The following is a 23,729-nucleotide window of genomic DNA, read 5'->3' on the forward strand; positions in this document are numbered from 1 at the left end:
GAGCACGTTTGCTTACAATACATACCAGTCACTCTTCTAAGGGCTGTGTTTACGTGCATTAACTCAATTAATCCTTGTGGCCCATTATTATCCCCATTTCTAGATGAGGAAACAGACGTACAGAGATGCTAAGTACTGTGCCCAAGGCCAGAAATTTAGTAGGCTGGGGAGCTGGGACTCAAATATGTCTCGAGTGGATCAGTGAATCAGTCATGGGATGGCAGACAGAAGAACACCCTCTGGACCAACTCTGCACAGAGGCCCCTCGGCATTTACCTTTTCTCATTCCTCCAAAGGGGTCCTTGTTGGGCTCGTAGGGCATCCTGCCCATCACTTCCGGCATGCTCATGCCCTGCTGGTATGGGGCGCTCGGAGTCATGGAGTTGCGTTTTGGGAATGATGAATCACTTGCGTCTGAGAATGGGTCGTGCACACTGACTGTACTGCTTCTGATAAGATGAGAGACATGAAAGCTTAACGACAGAGCATTAGTCACCTCCAAACACTTACTGAGAAAATAAGCCAAACTTGAAATCTGTACCTGCAAAAACCATCCAAAGTAAAGCATATGAATAAAACTAGTGGTAGTTAATATTTACAAAACTCACTAGAGAACACCATTGCCTCTCTCTATAAAAACTTTGCTCCAGAAAAATGAAAATAGACAAATCTGATTTTGTATGGCTCACCGAGGTGTTTCAACATACCTTCCACCTTGCATTGGGGTAATCTGTCCGTGAGGGGTGGAGGCCGGAGTAGGCGGCTTCAGGTCACCTGGAACCTCTGCCATGGAATTACTGCCAGTTGACTGGGGAGTCTGTGGACCTTGCAAGGATCCTGAGTTAGCTGATAGTAGTAGCACCAAGAGAAAATGGGGGAAAATCTAGAGGTTATCAAGTAAGCTCATCCTTGATAGTTATTGAAAAAAAAAAAAGGAAAGAAAATAAGACATCATCTTATGTAGAAGTAGTAACAATATCCATTGCTGGTAACAATGTAGTAAAATTAATTGCTCTTACATTGTTTACAGTGAAAATTAGTAAAAGCTTTTTTTTGGTAAACTATTTGGCAACACACTTCAGATGTGAGCCATAAAATGTATTTATACATTTTGACTGGGTAATTGTTTATCCCAAGAAAATAATCTAATATAAAGAAGGCTTTCGGCAGAAAAGTGTTTATTTCAGTGTTGTTTATAATGGAGATAATCTGAATATCTGAGAATAAGGAAAAATGGGATGAAAAGTTTGGTATATCAATTTGATGGACTATTAGAAAAATTATCTGGGTCTTAGGCAATGAGAAGTGTTTACGTTGTAAAGCAATGATACAAAGTAATACAGAGCTTTATATCATTTCAATACCTTCTCAATGTCTGGATATGTCTATGCTGTCATTAACAGTCATCTTTAGAGCTATGAAATCATATTTGTTATTTACAGAACACAAGTCATATTGGTTTGGAGTTCTTTAATGTCAGTATCAGAGTTACAAGACTTGGCTTTAACTATAATTACATTATAATAACAGAGCTCAGAACTGAGCAGATCTTTTAAAAACTTAAGTGGGATTCTTGCAAATAATTAACCCCACCTGAAAACATAATATTTTAAGGGCTCTTGCTTTATCATTGATCACAGTCTTTAGCATGTTAGATGTTCAATAGATACTGGTTTCACTTATTAATTAAACAACTACTAATTGAATGAATAAAGTGCTTGCTATATTGTAGGCTGTTTTCTACAGCTGGATGCACCAAAGACGGAAAAAGACAAGAATTCCTGCCCCCACACAGTTTACAATGACTACTTTCAGAACGGTAATCCTAACACACAGAATTAATGGCTGCTTGTAAACAATAATATTGCGCATATTACTATCCATAGCTCCTCTCCTATGGAGTTCCAAAGGCTCACCACAGCTACCAGCACCCACACTTTAGAGGAAACGGAGTTGAACAAATCACTGGAGACTACGGAGTGTGCTACAAAGGCGTAAGAAACAGCAATGAGCCTGTTGCTTCTCCTCAGAAAGCCTCAGCTGAGCCCAGACTTTGCTAGCGAGGTCAGGTCTGCCCGGTCCTGGGTCCTGGCCGTGTCGAGAATGAACACTGACGACTACACTAGCCAACGGGGAGCTTGTTCCGTAATATCTCCCCTGGGTGCCCAGGGCTGGAGTGACTCAGGGACGTTCTCACAGGTGCCAGGAAGACTAACTTCAAAAGTAGGTATCTTCTTAGATGTAGATACCTTAAAATAAAAACTCATGCTTAGAAACCAAATTTTGGTAAAACCCTGGAAATGCATATTTAAAAAGGAGATATAATAAAAGAAAAAAGTAGAGTCTTTTACAAACGTATAAGGATAACCCTGCACATATGACTGCACCGTAGAGCTGGCAGGAGGAATAACTGGTTTCTTAAATCAAGAAGCAGATTGTACAGCAGTCTGTACATCTTCTGTGGAACATGGCTCACAAGGCTGTGATCTCAGAATGACCCTTATTTACAAGTATTCACATTTACAGCTAAGAAGGAAAAAAAAAACAGGAAAAATTCTCCCCTCTTGCCAGTGTGTTTTCCTTTCCTTTTAGGAAAAAAAAAAAAAAAAAAAAAAAGAAGGCAGCCAGGAGGCTGGCTCTCCAGGATATCCCTACCTTGTGCCAGAAGTTACAGATGTATACTCGAAAGTAAACAATGCAAAGGTTACTGAAGGTTAAGTGCATCCACACACTTGAGACTGTACAGCCAGACTCCTAGCTGGGAAGATAATTTACACAGCATGAACCCGGTGCCCCAGCTCTGGCTGGGGTTACGGGAAGTAGGGTGGGGAGAAGAGCAATAGCTGATATGTCTCAGGTCTACAGCGACCAGAGGTCACCCAGAGGGCACCTCTGTTTATAACCCGAGCCCCTTTCTCATTTATCTTCCCACTGAGGATTCCCTAGTTGGATCCATGACAATCCATGACAAGTTCTGTGACATCACCCGTCAGCTAATAATAGAAATGCAGTCAGCCACCTGCCAGCAAAGATGGATGGGTTTTTGGTTACAGACTTACTAACTGAAAGGGGAGCTTCCTGCCACCTCCCCGCACTCCTCCCAGGCGGGTCCCCTCCCCGCCCCTCCCCGACTCTAGCTTACAGGCGGGCCCAGGCCACCTGGGGAGGCGATTCCTGTGACCGTTCATTAGATCTCCACAAACTTTTACAGTCTGTTATAACAAGAGCCCGCCGGCACCTCAGAGATGCAACCACACCCCCAGTCCTTGCTCAGGCTTCATTCAGGAGCCTTCCTTTGGCTGACTTACTCTAGTCCCCGGGAAGACACAACCTGGATCTCTGGCATGAGAAACCACACAGCCACTCAACAATGAAGATCCTGGTGCAGCCCCCAGGGCTAAGGGGTGATACCTCTCAGGGGCTGACAGGATTGAATTTCAGATCAGTATCAGCTGCATCAAATCAAAACTAGAATGCAGAGGGATGACTTAGAATGCTAAGTCATTAGCACTTAGGATTTAAGTTGGTTCAGAATGACCATTTGAAAAAACCGTCTAGAATGTTTCTTAGGAATCTTTTAGTTGTTTGCCTGGATGTACTCGTAAGGAATAAACTACAGTTATGTTCTTATGGGAAAAACCGACTTCAAAGAACACAAACATTGGTTGAAAATTAGTTAAAAAAAATTTTGTAGTATATGAGGCCCTGACATGGCAAATAGCTGGGAATAAGTTGTTTCCCTTCTCTGACAATAAAAATGTTTCAGAGGCATTTTCCTTAATGATAGGTCTGGAATCAAAGAGGTCACAATGCACAGATGCTGGAGGAGATGCCTGGTCTTTGGTTGAGAGGCTGATGTGACTCACTGCCCTACTGCCCAGTCCGTGTGCCCGTCTCTCTTGCTGAGCGGTGTGCAGAGCACATGAGCCAAGCAGACTGGACCCGTGCACCCTGCACGATGCCTTCCAGGCCTTGCACTGGCTGAATGGCTAGACTCAGGAAGCTTTCCTCCCCTGCTTCCTGTTTCACAGGACTTGGGCTCCATTTGGACCACTAAGAAGAATGTATTATCAGAAGTGCATCTGCAATCCAAGCTCTTTTGTGCAGTTAAAGCGATAATGTTGCCATAAAAACGGTAGTTTAAAAAAAAAAGGGGGGGGAAAGGAAAGAGCTGACTGTTAAGAGAACAGGCCCTGTACTTTCTGAACTATCTATACCTCAGCAGGATTTCTTGTACTGAAGCTGATGCACACTGGGAGAGCTATTCTCCATACAGAAGTGCAGACCATTCAGTGACATGAGTTCTTTCCTGGCAAATAAAATATACTTTTAGATCTGTGCAGACATTGCCACTTTGGTCCCTACACCCCACCGGGTTTTTATTTTGGAAAAATAGTTTCAGAGCTGTTCATAGGCAGCTTGTTAATGTGGTGAGATTTTCGAAATTAGATTTCCCAGTTTTTAAAGTACACCATAACTGGCAAAGGCTGTGAATCTTTAAGGGTGGGGTTAGAGAGGAGGACTTCTCTATTTGTATTTAGAACCAACAGATCTGTATCTAGGTATGCTCATTACAAGTGCACCTTGGGCCTAAAAAGTATTTATTTGAGATCTCTAAGTGGCCTTAGATATTGGCATGCCATCCAGATATCAGCTAGAGGGAATAATTAAAGGAGAAACAACTCCTTTCTTTGGCTCACAGATACCACGTCCTATGTGTAAACAGTTTACCGATTACAGCGCTACTTTAAACACAGGTGTAGTAGGTACACCTACCTCTCTAATGCCAGAGCCAGATGTCTGAGATCAAGGCCCGGTCTTTCCACTCACGGGCCAGTCTGCTTAGATTATTTATTTATCGAATTTTTGAATTTTATTTTATTTATTTTTTTATACAGCAAGTTCTTATTAGTTATCTATTTCCTACAAACTAGTGTATATCAGTCTGTTTAGATTTTATGTGCCTCAGTTTTCTCAGGGATTTTAGACCAGTATCTTTATCACAGGGCTAACATGAAGCATGAAGATTACATGATTAAAGCACTTAGAAGAGCGTCTGGCACACTGCCAGTGCTCAGGAAATACTGGCAATGAGCTATGATCATTTGACCGCAGAGCAAGCCTCTGCTGGGGGAAGTGGCAGGTACAATCAGCCCCATCTTGTATGCAGGACAGTGTGACTAAGCGGGCACTACCCCAGGGCTTGGACACGGCCAGAAACAGACAACAGAGTGATCAAATTTAACTTGAGTGAGGTCACCACCCAGAACTAAGGATGATGCAAGTTTCTTCCCATCTCTAATATCGTATTTATCAGAATATAATGATCCAGTAATATCAAATTTGAAACACTAACAGGCAGAACAAAAGCTAGCGGGAGAGCTGAAAGAATGGCAGGGTCTCCAACAGCTGAGTGAAGAGATAGGAGAGAAGGCAGGTATCATCAATATGATTTTGCTTATGAGAATTTAAGTGAATCACCATTATTCCTAAGCGGTATTTTAAGATTCCTGACCTTGGGGTCAAAGTTAACTGGACTACTCTTTCTCAGAAATAGGGCTATACAGACCTTTATCTTGACAGTTTGCTGAATTCCCTACAAGCAGAAACTTGCTTGGCAGGGGGTATTAAAAACTAAGTCCAAATTCCGTTTTGTTAACGTACAAATCGGAGTGTCCCTGACAGAGGCAGAGCTGGTAGGAGCTGGCTGTTAAATCCGCAGAGTGGCGTTTCCAGCATCAGCACAGGTTACTGGGGAGACTTATTTTGACGGTTAGATGGAATATTTTAAAATAATTGTATAAGGAATAAAGGTATAAAACTCAGAATTCCAAAGTCTCCTTCAGCTGAAAAAGGTAAAGCAAAAGAACCGTGCCTTCAAAGTGCTGACCAGAAATGACAATACCCCCAATTTTAGTCTTTCTTCCCTTAAGCACTGCCAACGGGGTCTAATTAAATAGACAAGGCAGAAGAGAACACCCCTGGCTCTCTAAGATCCCAGTTTGCTCTGCTCGCTTTACTCTGAGCGGCCTTCTTAGAGCCTGGGAGGGACTCCATGGGGGCGGGGTCCCCGGCTCGCCCGCCGCTACAGCTGCAGCACCACCACTTACCAGGAGAGGGCGGCTGGAGCTTGGGCTGCTTCTTGGTGTCTCCCGTGCTGAAGACTTCCGGCGGGGGCTCCTCCCCTCGCTCAGTCTTGCACTCAAAGGCAAACAGGTACTGAATATACTGCTTTTTCAGGGAGCTCGCTGCACTGCTTGAAGTGCCGACATTTAGGTTGGTTGCCAGCTCGCGCCACTTCTTGTTTTTATTAACCTGGCAAAAAAAAAAAAAAAAAAAAAAAGGCAGGATCATTGGTTTGCAGCAAAGTGGCTTGTTTAAAGCCAGGAGACAAAAGAAAAGCACTTAATGTCCTGTTTTACTTTTTTTTTTCTTCACTTGCCTCTTTTAACTAATGCTCATTATTCCCACTCAGTAGTGCATAGACAGCATTTACAGTTATAAAACCATTAAGGAACCTGCTGATAGCTACATAGAAAGCACTGCTCGTGGAGATTCTTCTGCCTGGTGCATCTTCTAATGCCTCACACTCTTCCAGAGCTGGTGCTGTCCGGGCCCAGCAATTTATCTCTGAGCAAATGTACGCTCTCACTCACACTCATCCCCATACCACTTCTTATCTTTAAAAAAAAAAAAAAAAAAAAGAAGGGTGTCTAAAAAACTAACATAAGAAGCAATAACAGAACTATTTGGCAAGTTAAGTGTTTGGGCCTTAATATGAAAAACAATATCTTCTTCCAACAGCCACAAGCTTCCGGAAAGATGAGCCTATAATTTTGGTCCGTGCCCAGCCTCTCACGAGGCTTTCTTGTGGTGTTGGGTGAATAAGGCCCCAGCCAAATGACCCCAACTTAAAAGCCTGGCCGAAGCCATCAGCCCTGTCTGAGCTGTGGAGGCAGCAGGTCGCTGACATGGCAGCACCTGTGGGCTTGGGAAGGGGTGCACAGGACTACCCAGTGTTCCCAGTCACACTTCAGATGGAGGGAACACAACTGCAAAAAGAGAAGAGAAAAAAGAAAGGAAATCCTCAAATGTTATAAAAGGATTTGAGGAATTACTTTAACCTTTTGATTCCCACATGGGAACACAGTTACATGACACTGAAACACGAAGGACACGTGAAGGCCTGCAAATGCTTGGGGAATATTTTGCCTTTAGACGTTTCCTGTGTTAAGTAGCATAGGTTAAGGGGACAGTGAGTTTTAATGAAATGTTCAATTTTTGGATTCCAACTTTCTCACAAAGCTCTTTCTGTCCATTTACTTAGTACTAAACGGTGCACGATAAACCACGGAATACTCCTGGGAATGCTTAACGCCATTTTTGTTACTTAACGCCAGGCTGCAACAAGCAGGCTCGCAATTGCTTCCCAAACAGTAAGCAGAGCGCTGCCTGATATACCCTGAATGAGCTGATCTATCTGTGGCTGCAGCACCTATTCCAACCACATCTGATGGCCACCAGGTAGAGCGCAAGACAGGGTGTGAGCAACAGTGCTGCCAAGGAGCTCATCACCACTGTGAATCACTGCTACGTTCAAGCAGCTTCATTAGCTAAGCCAGCAGAGTCCTGCTCACAGACCCAACATGGGAATGCACACTACTGAGAGAGTGAGGTGTCTAGACGATCCCTACGCTGCTGCGATGGGTGACACCCAATTGTTTAGCGTCCTGGGGATTCTAAAAAAATCTGTCAGGGGGTCTAGGTGTAAAGAAAGAACGGTCAGGGGAGTCTATGCCCATAGGAGAAATGTCAGGGGTGTCTAGAGAGGAAAGGTCGGGGGGGGGGTCTATGCTCAGAGGGGAAAGGTCAGGGGTGTCCAGGTACAGAGGGGAAAGGTCAGAGGGTTTAAGTGCAAGAGAGAGGTGTGTATCCTGACCTCTCCCTTCACTGACCACCACTCACACCTGGTCTGCATCCTATGATTTACCATCTGATCAGGCAGTCTGGGGTCAAGCTCTGATTGCTTCAGTTGTAGGCCTCGGGTCTCGGGTGGGAGGAGGCACCTCAGGGAGGGCTGAGAACAAAGGCCTCTCCTGCATCCCCAAGAGCTAGCTGTGTGGCACCGAGACCAGGGTGGGCCCTCGGTGATACCTGTGGATTACACGACCTGCCTTTGGATAGCGAGGCCCCGCACCACCTGAGGCCCGAGCAGCTACTTTCATTGATCTGGGTGGGAGCCCAGGTACTGACAGGTTTTAAATTCTCCCAGGTGATGCTAATGAACAGCTAGGTCTGAGAGCTACGGGCAGAAATAAGGGCTTGCGTTTTGCAATCAGACAGACCTGGCCTCACCACCTAGCCTGAGAATCCCTGGGCCACAACATTGTACAGTCGGCCTTCCGTGTCCCTGGGTGATGCATTTGTGAATTCAGCCAACTTCAAATTCAAAGTATCAAAAAAAAAAAAAAATCCAGAAAGTTCCAAAAATCAAAACTTGCATTTGTACCAGCAAATATTTAGGCAGCATTACATTTTATTGGATATTGTAAGTAATCTAGAGATGATTTAAAGTATACGGGAGGTTGTGTGTAGGTTATATAAATAAGGGACTCGAGCTCTGAGGATTCTGGTATTCGTCGGGGTCCTGGAACCAATCCCCCATGGATCCCAAGGGACAACTGTACTTCATCTTGTTATATCTCTTCTTCAGGGCTGATGACCTTGCATTTCACAGGTATTGAGGAAAAAAGTGACAAGAAAAAGCACAGTGGGCACTCACCCCTTAGGACACTTTCCCCCATTCTACTTCGGGACATGGATATACAAACCAGACCCAATGCTAAAAACTGGGCTGAGACTGGGGAGGAAAGTGTGGCCTCTAGGGTACAAACTTGAAAGGGGAATTGCAGGGGAGGCATCTGCACAACCCCAAAACGAGTGCCTCCTGGAATTCTGCACTCCGGGTGCCACTTCTGCCCATGCCAGTCCCAGCCCTGTGAAAAAGGGACAGCACTGCTCTTCTTGTCACCCAGGTATAGTGGATGTGGTCTTAGAAGGATGACTTAGTTTTCTTGCTAAATTGCTCTGGATAGAGGGAAACAGTGAATTTTTGATTTATATCTAATCTAGACAACTTAGTCATTTGCAGAACATTTTTATTTACTATGAAATTCTGACAGATTCAGTAGAATTCTGGAGCTGTCAGGGACCCGAAAGCAAAATCTAGCCCAAATGTCTCATCTTACAGATGAGGACTGAGACCCATATAAATGACTGAGGTCACTCTGCGAGTGGGCAGCGGATCCGGGTCCCTGGCCCCAGCACTCTCCCCCTGCAGCACATGAACGTGGATCCCAGTAAAGGTGACCTTCCCAGGGGCTTCGCTTTTTCTTTGTGAGAAAAAAATTCGAGTCTGTATATTCAAAGAAAGCTGCTGTAAGAGCTTATCTATAGCATCTCCTCATTCATTCATTCATTCTCACCTGTGCCAAACCTCCAATCTCTTTAACGCAGACATAGAGTCGGAACAGGTCCAAGGGCTTCTTGCCCACCGCAGGCAGACTTGAGACCGGGGAGCCTCTCTCCTCCATGAAGGTGAGGTATCGGTCTACCCACAGCTTTCTCTCTGGCTCATTCCCCAATTCATACACCTTTGTGATCTTTTCGCCAGTGGTGGTGGATGAGCTGGACTTCTAGAGCCCAGAAGGAGCATTTGGAGATGGGGCATGGGTGGGCAGAGGGAAAGGGAAGAAGGTGAGAAAAAAGTAATGAGCTACCAAATACAAGAAGAGAAGAAATTTTAAAACTACTGCTATCACACAACAATTAGGAATGAAGGCTACTAGTTCAGGCACAAAGTATACATTGTCTTAATTAAGAATTTACTTTGACTTTAAATAAAGGGCCCAAACTCCCCCTTTTATATACTTGAAAAACAAAAAGGAACAAAAACTTTCTTTTACTTTATCGATATAAGCGTTGAATCCCAGAAGGCAAGATTCCAATGACACCTCGCGTCATTTTTAAAAACAAAAGGGTGCTAGCTCATTGAATGATCACAGTGAATTTAAAATTTCACACGTAATGTTCTAGAGCCCTAAAAAACTACATGGTCTCCTACATTTCCTTGTCAAAATGTGGATGGCCGATGTGTGTCTTCATTAAAACTAAATCATATGGAGGAAGAGCAAACACGTGGTACTTGCTGAAAAATATAAGGTAGGTCACATGTCACAGGACCCAGTGGTGTGTGGGCTCTTTGTAAACCAATGACCAGCCGAAGCTCTGGCGTTCGCTCGTGACGACCTGCTTTCCCGACTTAAGATTCCTTGAACTTCTCTGCCAAGGTTAAGGGGCTGTTTAGATAGTTTAATACATTTCTTAAGCAGCCACGTGTTAATCACAAAGACATGTGCTATTTCATACTCCCAGCATATCTATGGACACACGTTTACTTTCATGTGCCCATTTGGTTTATACTGATGCTCTAATTCTTGGTCTTTTATTTTTCTAACTATGTATTTGATTCTAAAATGTCAAAAGTTGCTGTTTCATAAAGAGCCCAACTGTATATTTTTCCTTCCTTTTATGTCTCTGTATTTGTAACAATATTTGTGCACTTGTAATATCTGCAACTCCGGGATCATTGTGCAAAACCACTTGTAAAGTCTCGATAAAGATTTCCTTGGAATAATAATATACTTCATTTAGTCATGTTTATTTACTAGGTTGTCATTTGCAGTGTATAGCTCTTATTTTAGATGGAGTTTTTCTTGACTCTTTTTCACTATATTTAGCTCAAGATCATTTTAAGCCTACTGCTGAAATGGGGGCAGTGGTGGTGGTAGGGCCTGAGAAAGATGCTTGAGAATGAAACTAATCAAGCTGGTGAGTGGCAGAGGTCCCTCCAATTAACATGTAATTTTCCCAAGCTGTTCTGGCTAAAATTTTAAGCCTTCAGCTTTAGAATTATTGAAGCATAAAATCTTTACATAAAATATATAAAACTGGGTAATACAGTTGATGTAAATAAAGAAAGTAGAGTGGTAGGATAAAAAAATGTGATCTTTTAGAATTTGATGAAGCTAAAGAAAGTTACTTTAGATAAGAACTTAAAGTATGTATACATGTTCCTGTATATGTCTATAAACTCATGTACATACCAGATCATGGAACATACTCCATAACCAAATAAGCTTTTAAAATTTATTTACCATATTCTCACACCCAGGGAACATCTGACTTGGAAAAGAAACTGTTCTAACACATTTTACACCGCGTTCTCATACTGGGAACGTTTCAGAAACTTCGTCATCATTAATGAGGTAGTTATGAACAGGAGGTTTCCAAATCATAGTTTTGAAACTTTGTCTTTATTGGGAGGTACACTGAAAACAATGGACCCAATCTTTTTTTTTAAAAAATAAAAATTTGAAAGAAGAACCAGAGGAAAAAACCGTTATCACCTAAAATCAATTAAAACCACCACCATGAACCTCCCCCTTGCATTTCATCTGTGAAGAACTCAGAGGAAAAGTCTGAGATTCCATTTAAAAATAAGAGATACAAAATCAGTCGTTTCAGTTTACAGTCACTCTAGGTGCTCCGCCAACATCCCGAGTAAAAAGATCCAGCTGCTGTTCCCGGCCAGGTCCTCTCTAAACCCAAACGTGGAAGGGCTCCAGGAGAAAGTTACTCGTGGCCCAAGCAATGAGACTGTGAAGTGTTTGTTCCTATCTATGAAAGGAGGGGATTCTCGTAACCTGAAACCGGCCTAAAGTAATGATTTACTTAGTTTTTGACTATCCGTATTTTAACTTTTCTTACCTTTCTTTGTTAAGGGAACTTAAGTTTAATTAACTTCTACATATCTCAATTTGTCCTCATAAAATTAGAAAACCTTAATGAAGATAACAGTTGTTAATAGAACTGTTTTACTTTTCATAGTTTTTAGATCTTCAAAAATGCATTCTACGGTGCCATAACGTAAACAAATGCATCTGTGTGAGAAGAAAGTGGTCAAGCCTCAGTTTTATGTCGGGTCCTAGAAGAGGCCTCCCCTGGTGCCGGCTCCCTGGTCTGAATCATCATCGCAAAAGCTTTATTTGTCCTTGGTGGTACCTGGCCTCACAGTGCACAGAGGCCTATGTTTCGCGTGGGATTAGCTGTCTGCCCTCCACTCTCCTGACTAGACTTTAAGTTCCACGAGGCAGGAACTGGGTTGATCTTGAATCACCAACAGTGACAGCACACTGAAGGTACCCAGCACATTATTTGCTCTGAGTGAATCCTCACATGAACAAGAAAGGTCTGAAAAGTCTAGCACCATCCAAGTAAGAATTAACAGCTGGTTAAAATATTCTATAAACAGGTTTTCGGTGAGTGAAGTGCTAAGTGAATGTGGACACAATCGAATAAGACTGAAAGCTGAGAAGGGATTGGTGGGCAAGTAACATCTCCATTCCCAGCTTCCTGGGCTGCACACTGGCCCATTCCCAAAGTTAGTATTTGGGCGCCCAAACAGAGAAAAAGGACATTAAGAGAAACAAAAGCCCTAGGAAATAAAGACTATACACTTTATCCCTGATCAGGCTCAAAACATACTTTTTTTGTTCAGAGACATTAATTACGATGTGACCTTTGAATAAACGTCATTTACACTCTACCCATTGAACAATGGGCAAGAAAACTAGCCCCGAAGAAAGCTGGTTAACTTTTTCAGGCCACTAGCACCACCTCATATTGCTCTGGTGTTGTAAAAATTGTATCCTACTGCATGAAACAGTCGTGGAGGCAAGAAAAAGAAATGGAGATAGCTGAAAAATTACAGCAAGACATTATTATGGTGCCACAAATGTTTTCCTTGCATATAACTTAATTAAGTCTATAAGTACACTTTTCCTCAAGTCTTTGAAGCAGATTTACATTTCAGCAGTCTTTACCATATGCCTGGTAATATGTGTATATGCATGTGTATGTGCAAATGTTTATTTTTATTTTAGAATGTTTTGTAACAAAACAGCGCTGGTCCATGGCACACTGTCAAAGCATAGAACATCTCTGTTATTTAGTCCATTTCAGGCCTGCTATTAGATAGGCTTTATTAGAAACACTGTTAGGAGCAATTTTAAGTACAAATTAAAGTTGTATCTCAAAAAGAGAAGTTAAATACTCTTCAATATATATCTGCAGTGATTTGATAGCAGAGATAAGTTTAGGTCCTGCATAACAATCTCCTTTAGTTCCTTTCTTGAATGAACATCTCATTAGAGGGTGGTGCTGTTTTTTTCAACACAGAGCAATCTCTAACACCTCCCACTACCTCAAACCACATCTTCTGCTGTTCCCTTGTTCTAAGACTGGAGCCAGAAGTTTGCTCGTAAATTCTTAAACAAAAAAATGGCTATGGTACAGGGAGAGATAATGTATGTAGAAATATTAATGAAATCAACAATTCAGTTTTCTTTTTTCTCATATTTAAGTAGAAAGGAGGGTTTTGATAATAGTTTCCTACAGGACTTATTGGATAGAGATAATGTGACTAGTAACTTAAAATAAATATCTCAATCATTCTTTATAATTCAGAAATCAGCAAGATGGAAATTTTAAACCTATAATATGGTCTTTTAGTAGTCTTTAATAAGTTATTATTCTTAATTATTATCTTAAGGTTTTAAAGATATTTTCAACCTCTGAAATCTTCCCCTCTGAGTCAATAAACAAATGTCTTTGAAAAGTTATAGCTGGGGTTCTACCTGTTAACTTGAGAGTATCACTGATTCAAAAACACTTTTTCGATGATTAAAACAAAACACCAGAGTAGATCATGGGACCGCCCCCCCCACCCCCCAATGTTGGCTGCCTTCTGAGACTCAAAGCAAATAACACAAAGATATCAGAATTAAGGAGCTGCACTCTCTTCCATTAGTTCTGCTTAATCCATATTAGAAGCATTTTTCATTTCATCTCGGTTGTTGAAAAAGCGAAACATATGTCTACAAAGGAGGTAACAGCGAATATTGCCCTTTCTTCCTCTGAAAAGGAAAATGCTGGTTATACTAGAGCTCCACATGAATTTTACAAACATTTACTGGAACTACCAAGTCTTCAAACCTTCAGCTCTATCTGCTTAAACCAGCGAATGGATAATTAATAGCAGCCTCCTTTTGGGGTTTTGACTAGATTGCCAGATTCTGCAGTCAGGGTCTTCTTCCCTCCAACTTGCTTTTCCTGAGCTGTGCTCTTCAATACATTGTCTTGCAAAAATTAGCGCATTAATTAAGCCTGCTTGGCAAGTAATTGCATGTTAAGATTTTTTTTTTTAAAAGATCTTTTGATTCCTTATATGAATGTAAAATAAAGGTTACGACAGTGCCATTCTTCTTCTTTTTTAATGGCACAGAATTAATTTCTTTAGTAGGAAAATAAAGGCCTAGCTCTACAGACAGAAGAATATTAAGGCTAAAAAAATTCCCCTATATGCACATTTCCATTTTTGTTTTTTAAAATATCGTATGAAATCAACACTTAATATCAAGATTATGAGCAGGCTTGTGCAGGATATAATTTTTCTATCTCAACTGATTCTAATGTAGGCACACATTAATCTAAGAGTAGCATTCCAAATATTCACATGCACTAACATTTCTACAACTTTTCTGTTAATTTCCGACAGGCAGATTGAAACAAGGCCTGGCTGATGATATGCTAAACTGTGCCCAGAGCGTAATATTTATATTTTCAAGATAGGCAGTTTTGAAATAAGATGTTTCAGACACAATAGCCGATGAAAGATTTAGGCCAAAGGCCAAACTTATCATATACTCCATGGCTGCTATTAGTTCCCATGTAAATGGACAGTTAACTCATTTTAAAGATCTTCTATAAGCGCACAATGGATTAGACATTTAAACAAAGTCATTGTGTGAAGGAGTTTGGACCCAGTAACACAATCACATGCTTCGTATAGAGACGCTTCTTTACATCAGTGGTTTCATTACCAGCAATCAACTTATGTATGATGCATATAAACTTTACTCATTTTGTTACTACTATAAAGAAAACCCTTTCATGGATAAATTATGAAGAAAAAGTCTTATAAAACAAATAAATAAGCAAGCATTAAAATAGAATTAATTATCAAAAAACCCCAAAAAAACAAAAAAAACAAAAAACCAGAGCCACTTACAGGGCTTGATGGAGTCTTTGGCCAGCCTGGGCTGCTAATGCTATCACTTTCATCTCCATGAAATGAGGAGATGCTAGCAGAGCTGGGGGACATTGGGGAAGGGACTGGCAGGTTGCCGGGGGTTGGGGGCTGAGAAATACCCTGAGAGCTGTAGCTATCCTGTGGTAGAGGAATAAAAAAAAAAAAAAAAAAAGACAAAGGTAGGGCAAACTTTATTTAAAATAACAAAAAGCACATCCAGTTTAACAGACTAATTTTTATATATAATAGATATATATATATATAAAGACATGTACAAACAAACACACAAAACCACACACATATAAAAGTATTAAAACAACATTCTTAATTAGTATAACTTGGTAAGTTTGCTGGATGCTGGATAGGACCACTGAGCCACCATGCTTACTTCAAGCTTACATGGAATGCTAAGCATGGGTTACCCCTTATGAGAGAAAGAAAGGAAAAAAAAAAAAAAAGCTGTTCACCTTATTTATCAAATAAGGTAGGAAAGCAAAATATTAAGTATGTTGTTGTTGCTAAGGCGGCCAAAACAGGAAGCTACAAACTGAAGGCAGAGAAAATGGCTTCAAGTACCAACCAGGCAAGATCCCTTCCTTCTCCCCACCCCCGAAGCATTTCTCTGGGTGGGTCCTGTCCCTCCACCCCTCTCCCCCAGCCACGAGTTAAATGCCGTAAGAACTAGTAACTTTCAGATCCACACCATGAGGGGGGCGGGGAAAGAAGACTGCAAACGTTTCGCACAAGATGGAGGCATGCGGAAGAGAAGAGACCAAATGAAAAAAAGTGAGGAGAGAGCCACACGGCAGCTGCAGCGAGCAGACCCCACACCGCGTGCAGAGGAGAGAGGAATACCTTCGACTTGCTCTCCGGCTGTGCAGTGCCTTCTTCTTTACCATCTGCTTTGAGAGGCAGGGACAGTTTGGATTCACCAGGAGACATCATATCTGCAAGACCCATAGATGCTAATCGAAAACAGGAGAAAAGAGTTTGGGATTATACATGATGTGTCAGGCTGCGCTCCCGCTAACACAAGCTACTGAGTGATGGGGCACCCGAATTTCCCTCCAAGGAAGGAAAGAAAAAAGGAAAAAGCAACTGTAACTCAGAGAATACTCATTTCTGAAATCTAAGTAGCATGACATTCTGGCAATCCTTTTTTATCTTAGGGGGAAAAAAAGCAATCATTTACTCAAGACCTAAGCCACTGAAAGTCAACTTTTATCAATATTATTTTTTCAAAATTATAACAGCTTTAATAGAGTAGGTGCAAGCAGAAATCTGCCCAATGTCTAAGTTGCTCATGGGGGATTCAAATGCTGGATACGTCCATTTTCACGGGTTGACTAGAGGATTTATTGCTTTCTTAACTTCCTAAATTCACTTAATCCATAGTTTGTAAAATCACTGACCACTTTATATTGTTTCATTTGAGAATCGCATCTATTACATATGGCATAGGCTACAATAACGGAAGGCGGTTGTAACAGATGACTTCAAAAACAATAATCAAAAGTAATTTTTGAAGGAGAGGATTTCTAATTATTTTGCAATGGGGCTGGTTTCCTTTCATTCTGGTGCAGTGCACACATGGATCAGTCCTCAGCCTCAGCTCAAATGCCCAGGTTAGACACCCACACCAGCTCAAGTCAACCCTACGGTCCCAGGCAAAACTCATTTCCTAGCTCCTGGCTCAGAAATTCAATCAAGTTCATTTAGGCTTTAGAATGAAAGGTTCACCAAAGAACAACGGATTTACACGCATTTATTGCAAACACTACTAGATATTTTCAAGTCAAAAATATGGATGTAGATTTCCTTTTAAAGGAAGAACAAGGCTACAGTAGGGAATCGGTGCAGATATCCGGGGAATAACAGCTGAATTTCTACAGAACCCCACTGTGCAAACCATCTGCACAGCACTGGGCTGTGAGTGTCACACCACACAGCTGTGTGAGGAGGCAGAGTGAGGAGAGGTGGAAGGAGAAAAGGGAGAGGGGAGAGAATCACGAGCCTTGGAAATGAGTGAAAAACCGAAAACATTCCCATTTCAAAATAAAATAAACCTTGAGGTTTTATGAACAGGACCCATTTTACATTCTGCAAATCAACGTGCTGGCCTAACCATGGCAGTGCACATGCAGCATAATGTGCAAAAAAAAAAAAAAAAAAAAAAAGCTTTAAAAAAAGGCTCCACAGATTGCCCACTACAAAATGATTATTGCACATATTCATGTATTACTATGTTTTAGAAAATAATTAGTTTTAATTACAGCAGTGAGAGAGTGAGCAGGGCTCTGGCGAATTAGCTGGCAAGCTTTGTGGTGCTAATTTGCTAATATCGTTAGCATCACTGCAGGTTGAGACCAGAGGTCCTGCCAAAAAAGCCTACCCAGGCACGTGCCTCTGAGTTTACATCAGCACACTCAATGATGCGCTCTGAAATGCCTGTATTTTCCATGGGCACATTGGCTTGTTTTTCAAAGCCCATTTGCAGCTCAGTCAGCCCTTGAAGTCATCACCACACACACAAATCATAATTGGGATGTTTTTCTTTTTCTTTTTTTTTTCCAAATTACTTTCAATACTTAGACTTTAAGAACTGGAACAAAAAGCTTTTTCAAGTGATGCAGCTGCAGAGAAAAATCTATTGGGATCAGCTAAAAATGCGGTTATTTTTGTGAACGTGTGAAACCTCAAAAAAGCAGCTGAGAGATATTACACCAAGAAGACAGCCTCGTGCAAAGTAGCGGATTGCTTTCGTGCAGTTTTACCCCTTGCGTCTAGCGAGATAGGAACCAGTAAATCTATACATTAAGAAACCCCCTTTGTAGAAGAAGAGATGGGGAAAGAAAGCAGGATGAGTATGGAAAGAGGGGCTTCTTTGTGAAAGCCCACATGTCCTTGCTAGGTATTCCCAGAGTGGGTTCAAAGGGACGACAGCCACACAATTTCAGAGAAACTGGCAAAGCCATGGACACACGGCTTAAGTCCTGCTCCTCCTAAGGTTGTAACAGACAGTTTGGTAGCATTTATAATAGATTATGCCTGAATATTATTTTTGAAAAATAGTAATTTCTTTCTAATTCCTTCTTCATGCATGAAATGTGTTAATGTTCATAAAAGGCGGGTTTTTTAGCATAAAGAACTAGGCCAATATTGTATTATGATAATTAATGACAATTTACAGTGATTTAAAAATCACACTTAGATGAATATAAGCATGTATATTGGTTTGAAATTCCTCAAACTTCTTCATTTCCTATTATATATTTTAAAATGCGCATTCGGGGGATGCAAACATATTTCGAAAATTACATTGCTGGGACTTCCCTGGTGGCGCAGTGGTTAAGAATCCGCCTGCCAAAGCAGGGGACACGGGTTCGAGCCCTGGTCCGGGAAGATCCCACATGCTGCGGAGCAACTAAGCCCGTGCACCACAGCTACTGAGCCTGCGCTCTAGAGCCCGTGCACCACAGCTACTGAGCCTGCGCTCTAGAGCCCGTGCACCACAACTATGAGCCTGTGCACCACAACTACTGAAGCCCGCACGCCTAGAGCCCGTGCTCGTGCTCCGCAACAAGAAGCCCGCGCACCGCGATGAAGAGTAGCCCCTGCTTGCTGCAACTAGAGAAAGCCCGCGCGCAGCAATGAAGACCCAACACAGCCAAAAATAAACAAACAAATAAAATTTAAAAACTACAATGCTCTATTATTTTGAGAGATAAATAAGTATAGAATATAGGGTAATAGCTTTACTTACGATGTAAGTTTTATTTTACTAAATGGATCATAAGGTCTTTCCTTACTGTGGCTTTTACTATTCCTTTTGTTAAAATGCTTATTTTTGACTTCTTACCAGAATTCTCAGTGAATACTGCAAAGAGCCATATGCTTTCCAGGGCACTGTTACTCCAGGGGCACTATTTTTTTCTTCTTTCCCAGACGAGAAAGACCACCAATATTATAAGGATTTGTTAAATTTGTTAAATCAAGTCACTGTTCTTCCTCCTCTTGACATCAGTAATCCAGCATGTAAAGTTCAGACATAAAAAGGGGCAGTAAAGAACTTTCTGACTGCAGAAAGTGCTGCGTGAGTACTGCAAATACATTTCAACTAGTAGCCTCTGGCTTTACCATTGGAATTTAAGAGCTAGAATGACTTCTTGGAGTAAGTGCGGGTCAAGGTCCTAAGGCAGTTATTCCACCTGGATTTAATATATTCAAAAAGAACATAAAGAACATATGGTGCCAAGTAAAACGGGCCTTAAACATCCATTCCTACTCTCCCAGCTTCCTTTACTTAGTCTCCCTGCAAGGCTGCAAAATCATTCCCAGAAGACGGTAAAACAGGACCGGAAACACACAAACAGATCTTTTCTGTTCATGGTAAATAACATACCATACTCCGTAAAATATCTTATTCCTTGTTTTTGAAAACACAAAGGGTCTACCTACGTGTATACATTTGTAGATAGTCACGACTATTTTTATATGTGGCAAATATATAAAGAATACTCTTAACACGTACAAAGGGTATGAGAAAAGCTCAGGAGAAACACTTGTCTCTGGCTGGATCAGCAAGGCCTTGAAATTTCCCTGTGCTGACCTACCTCCAAGGCGACAGTGCGTGGCCACAGTGCCATGCGGCTGCTCATTTACTATTTGTAGGTTATTCAGATGGAAATGCCCTATACTTCGTACAGTGACTTCTGGTGAGGCAAACTTAGAATCACAGACAGTAGATATGTTTTCTAGCATTTAGATTTCTTCTTGAAGGCGACAGTTTACATGCAGATAATTATACGACTAATGGATATTATAAAATGAAACATAACTAAGTACAATGTAACAACACAAGTATTATATAAGGGTATCTTTAACAAGGTTATACATAATTTATCATTTTCCCCATAGTAATACGTAATTCTCATCTTTTAGTCTAACTACATATTTTTAAAAAGCTTCTTTAGAGGGAAACAATCCCCACTGCTCACCATCCCACTTCTCCCCACATCTGAAGTGAAGAAAGAGGCGCCACCTTCACAGTCACACCGACTCCATTTAAATAATTACTTGCTCACTGAGGCTTGTAACAATTTGTCACTACACAGGAGGACTGTTTTTGGCCCTGCACACTGCCTACAGCACAACCGTCTGAACTCAGCAAAGGGGATGCTGGAATGCCGGCTGCACAAAGCTGCTAACTGAGGTGCATAAAACCCCACTGGCCATCATTTGTATTATCTGCACTTTCTCCAAAAGTGTCCTTTGTTGGAGAAAACGCTTTGCTGTTGTCACTGGGAATTTATCTCCATGAGCCCAAACCAAGTAATCTGAGGTGGTGATGATCCAAGCCATTTCTGGCCCATCTCTAGAAAGGTCAAGCGTGTGCCTTCAGACCAAAACTCCTATCAGGAGCCACACTGTAACAGTCTGGGTTCCTTTGTCATTCCCGTTTCCCTCAGAGATTGTAACACAGTTATAGCAGACTCACATGTATCTATCTAGAGACACAGTAAATGCTAAATCATCAATATACCTTGGAGATGCTGGATGATTACTTTCTATCAGGTAGTGTTTGACTTAATAAAGCTGGAATCAAATCACATAAATGGGTAGAGGAAAATTTGGTAAATTATTAAAAATTCAATACTTCAAAATGCACAATGCAATAAAAAAAATATATATACTACTAGTAGGCCATACAAAAGACTGTGAGGATAGACGGCCTTTCACTGAACATTTCCTCTGTATGAAATAACAAATAGCTGAATTATCTGAATAATAATAATAAAAAGAAACCCTCTCTGTGAATGTCCATTAAACTGGTTATTCCTCAGGAATACATACATCTTCTTAGGCAGGGTATCTATTTGTTTGTTGTTGGTTATGTTTTGTGGTTCTGGGGTCCAAAGGAAAAAAGGGAAAAATGAGTATTGCTAATAGTGGGTGAAAATTTATTGTGTAGTTTCAATGCTCTGAAGTAATTTTATTTCAGCAAGTCAGACAAAACACATCATGTCATAACCCCAATACACCATTACCTCGGACAGTGCTGGGAAGGGAAGGGGAAGCTTCTAGCTAATAGTTCAAGCCTTTTATCTTTCATTTCAAATGTAAAAACATCCACCTCGGGGCTTCCCTGGTGGCGCAATGGTTGGGAGTCCATCTGCCAATGCAGGGGACGCCGGTTCGAGCCCTGGTCTGGGAGGATCCCACGTGCTGCAGAGCAACTAAGCCCGTGCGCCCCAGCTGCTGAGCCTGCATTCTAGAGCCCGCGAGCCACAACTGCTGAGCCCGTGAGCCACAACTGCTGGGCCCGTGTGCCACAACTGCTGAGGCCCGCGTGCCTGGAGCCCATGCTCCGCAACAGGGTTGGGATGGGGGGCGCTGCAGTGAGAAGCCCGCGCACCGCAGCTGGGAGTGGCCCCTGCTCGTCGCAGCTGGAGAAGCCCGCCCGCAGCAACAAAGACCCAATGCAGCCAAAAATAAACAAAATAAATACATTTAAAACAACAAAAACGAAAACATCCACCTGCTGGGATGAACGCCTGTTTAACATCAGGAAGGGCTGTTGGATTTATTTATTTAAAAAGCTTCATTTTCACCAGTAGTTATCTATTTTTTCCTCTTCCATAAACTTTTAAAGAGAAGTAATCAGGGAATGGCACTATTAAATTAGACCCTAGAAACCAACAACCCTAGAAGCTCAGATGGGATGCAAGCCCAGCCTCTAGCTGACTGTCGTTCCTGACAAAGAAACAACAGCTCCTGGGGCGTCTTTCAAAGATGGAGAGGTCAGAAAGGCGGCGAGAGGCAGAGGAAATGAAAAAAGGTAATAAGAGGGAGCCCAGCCTCTGACTCCACAGTGTTTTTCTAACACATCATAAAGCACTGCTGGACGCACAGCTGGCTATGCAAAGCTCTGTAGTGACTAAAGGAGGGAATCCCACCCCAAACGTCGGTGCCAGACAAAGTTAACAGGTCAGGCGAGACACGGCATCGTTTTCTCATCTGAAGAGCAGCGCTCAGCATCACTGGATAGCGGGCTTGTAAAGGGTGGTTTGGGACCTTGGGGGCCTAAGAACGTGGAGCACTTGCCCAGTCTTAGACACTTTTGTTATTTCCACAAACTGACAGCATACTCTTACTCCACTAATCAGATGGGATTTGGTAAAAATGCAATTGTTGAGATCATAAAGTGTGCTGAAAAAGTTAAACATCATGAAAAATTTAAAACAATTCATTTAAAAATGTATAATTTCTCAACAGCGACAGTAAACAACTACTTTCATGTGTAAATTTAAAGGTGAGTTTTCCTAAATGAAAAAAAAAAACGACGATTTCAAACACCCCCTTGTCCTGCCCTTCAATCATTTCCTCTGAAATACGAATTTTAAATGTTTATCTCTACCACTATCAAATGGAGATAGACTTTGTCACGGAATCTTCCAATACTCCTAATAATGCCCAAAGACAGAAAGAGCTTAGTGTATATACTTTGCAAGCAATCTCCAATGACACTTGAAATATGTCCACGTATTACACAAACACAGAATGAATAAAAACAATTTACATAAAATGTAATGTAATCCTCAAGTCTTAACAGATGGAGCAAGTATCCAAGCAGCAGAGAAGTAGTATTTTCCCCTTTTCACCAAATGATCCGACTGCTCGAGTTGCTTTTACACGCTCAGTGGTACCAGCCTAAGAGGAGAAGAGGGAAGGGGGAGGACAGCCCTCAGAAGCACAGAGCCGCCAAGGTTACCTGTTGAGCTGTTCACCATATTGGGCGTCATGCTGTAGGGGGGCGCCTGGGTGTTCATCAGCCCAGAGCTGTTGCTCATGGGCTGGCTGTAGGGAGAGCTGGAAGCCATGAGTCCGCTCTGATTCACGCCGGGAAAGCCGCCTTGCCTATATGAAGAGAAAGCACACGCATACGTATCCTGACCACGCACAGTAGCAGCAGTTTACCCCGGCAGTCATTTCTCATAATGGCAGTCATTTATGCAAGGGGTTGCTCCCTTAAAGTAATTTATTTCCTGGACCAAGAGGCTGAACTCTACTGCTAAGTAATTATTTAATATACTATGTAAAAATTGCAAACAATGTAAGTTCCACAGATAATCATGTCTGGTGTTCCAGGTTATAATTTATATAGAGGACTATAAGCAGGAAAGGGGGAACTTGAAATAAGAACAGGAATTACAAAAGCAAGCAAAATTAATTTCTAACATTTAAAAAGATCTGACTCTTTGTTAACACTACTTAATATCCTCGCATCGAAAACCAAAAGTCGAGAAACAAAAAACGAATGGGCAGTGTGAAAATGTTGTTTAAAAACTTTTTCTTTGACCTAACTTTTCTGATATAATGAATCCTGGAGAAAGCATTTCCAAAGCTCCCTTCAACATTCTGCGATTAGATACTGTTAAAAACACATCAATTTCCCTATATTAACATTACACAGTAAACATCAGACTTCCACTTCTTTTGCAGGACGTCTCCTGTGACA

At 41.6% G+C, this 23,729-nt stretch overlaps 1 protein-coding gene across 6 annotated transcripts in view; it reads right to left on the minus strand.

Annotated features, from left to right (window-relative positions):
- ARID1B (AT-rich interaction domain 1B) overlaps nt 1–23,729 on the minus strand; it is a 411,101-nt gene that overhangs the window by 19,592 nt on the left and 367,780 nt on the right. For 4 of the 6 annotated variants that reach the window (XM_060168356.1, XM_060168357.1, XM_060168358.1 and 1 more), the window contains 7 exons: nt 22,983–23,128; nt 16,067–16,176; nt 15,191–15,349; nt 9,486–9,695; nt 6,111–6,315; nt 708–846; nt 277–449 (listed from right to left, as the gene is read on the minus strand). In XM_060168356.1, the coding sequence (XP_060024339.1) occupies nt 277–449; nt 708–846; nt 6,111–6,315; nt 9,486–9,695; nt 15,191–15,349; nt 16,067–16,176; nt 22,983–23,128 (1,142 nt within the window). The remainder of the gene's footprint in view (nt 1–276; nt 450–707; nt 847–6,110; nt 6,316–9,485; nt 9,696–15,190; nt 15,350–16,066; nt 16,177–22,982; nt 23,129–23,729) is intronic. The other 2 variants (XM_060168361.1, XM_060168360.1) reach the window with 1 other exon arrangement.

Source organism: Lagenorhynchus albirostris, chromosome 12, assembly GCF_949774975.1.
Source record: "Lagenorhynchus albirostris chromosome 12, mLagAlb1.1, whole genome shotgun sequence".
NCBI lineage: Eukaryota > Metazoa > Chordata > Mammalia > Artiodactyla > Delphinidae > Lagenorhynchus > Lagenorhynchus albirostris.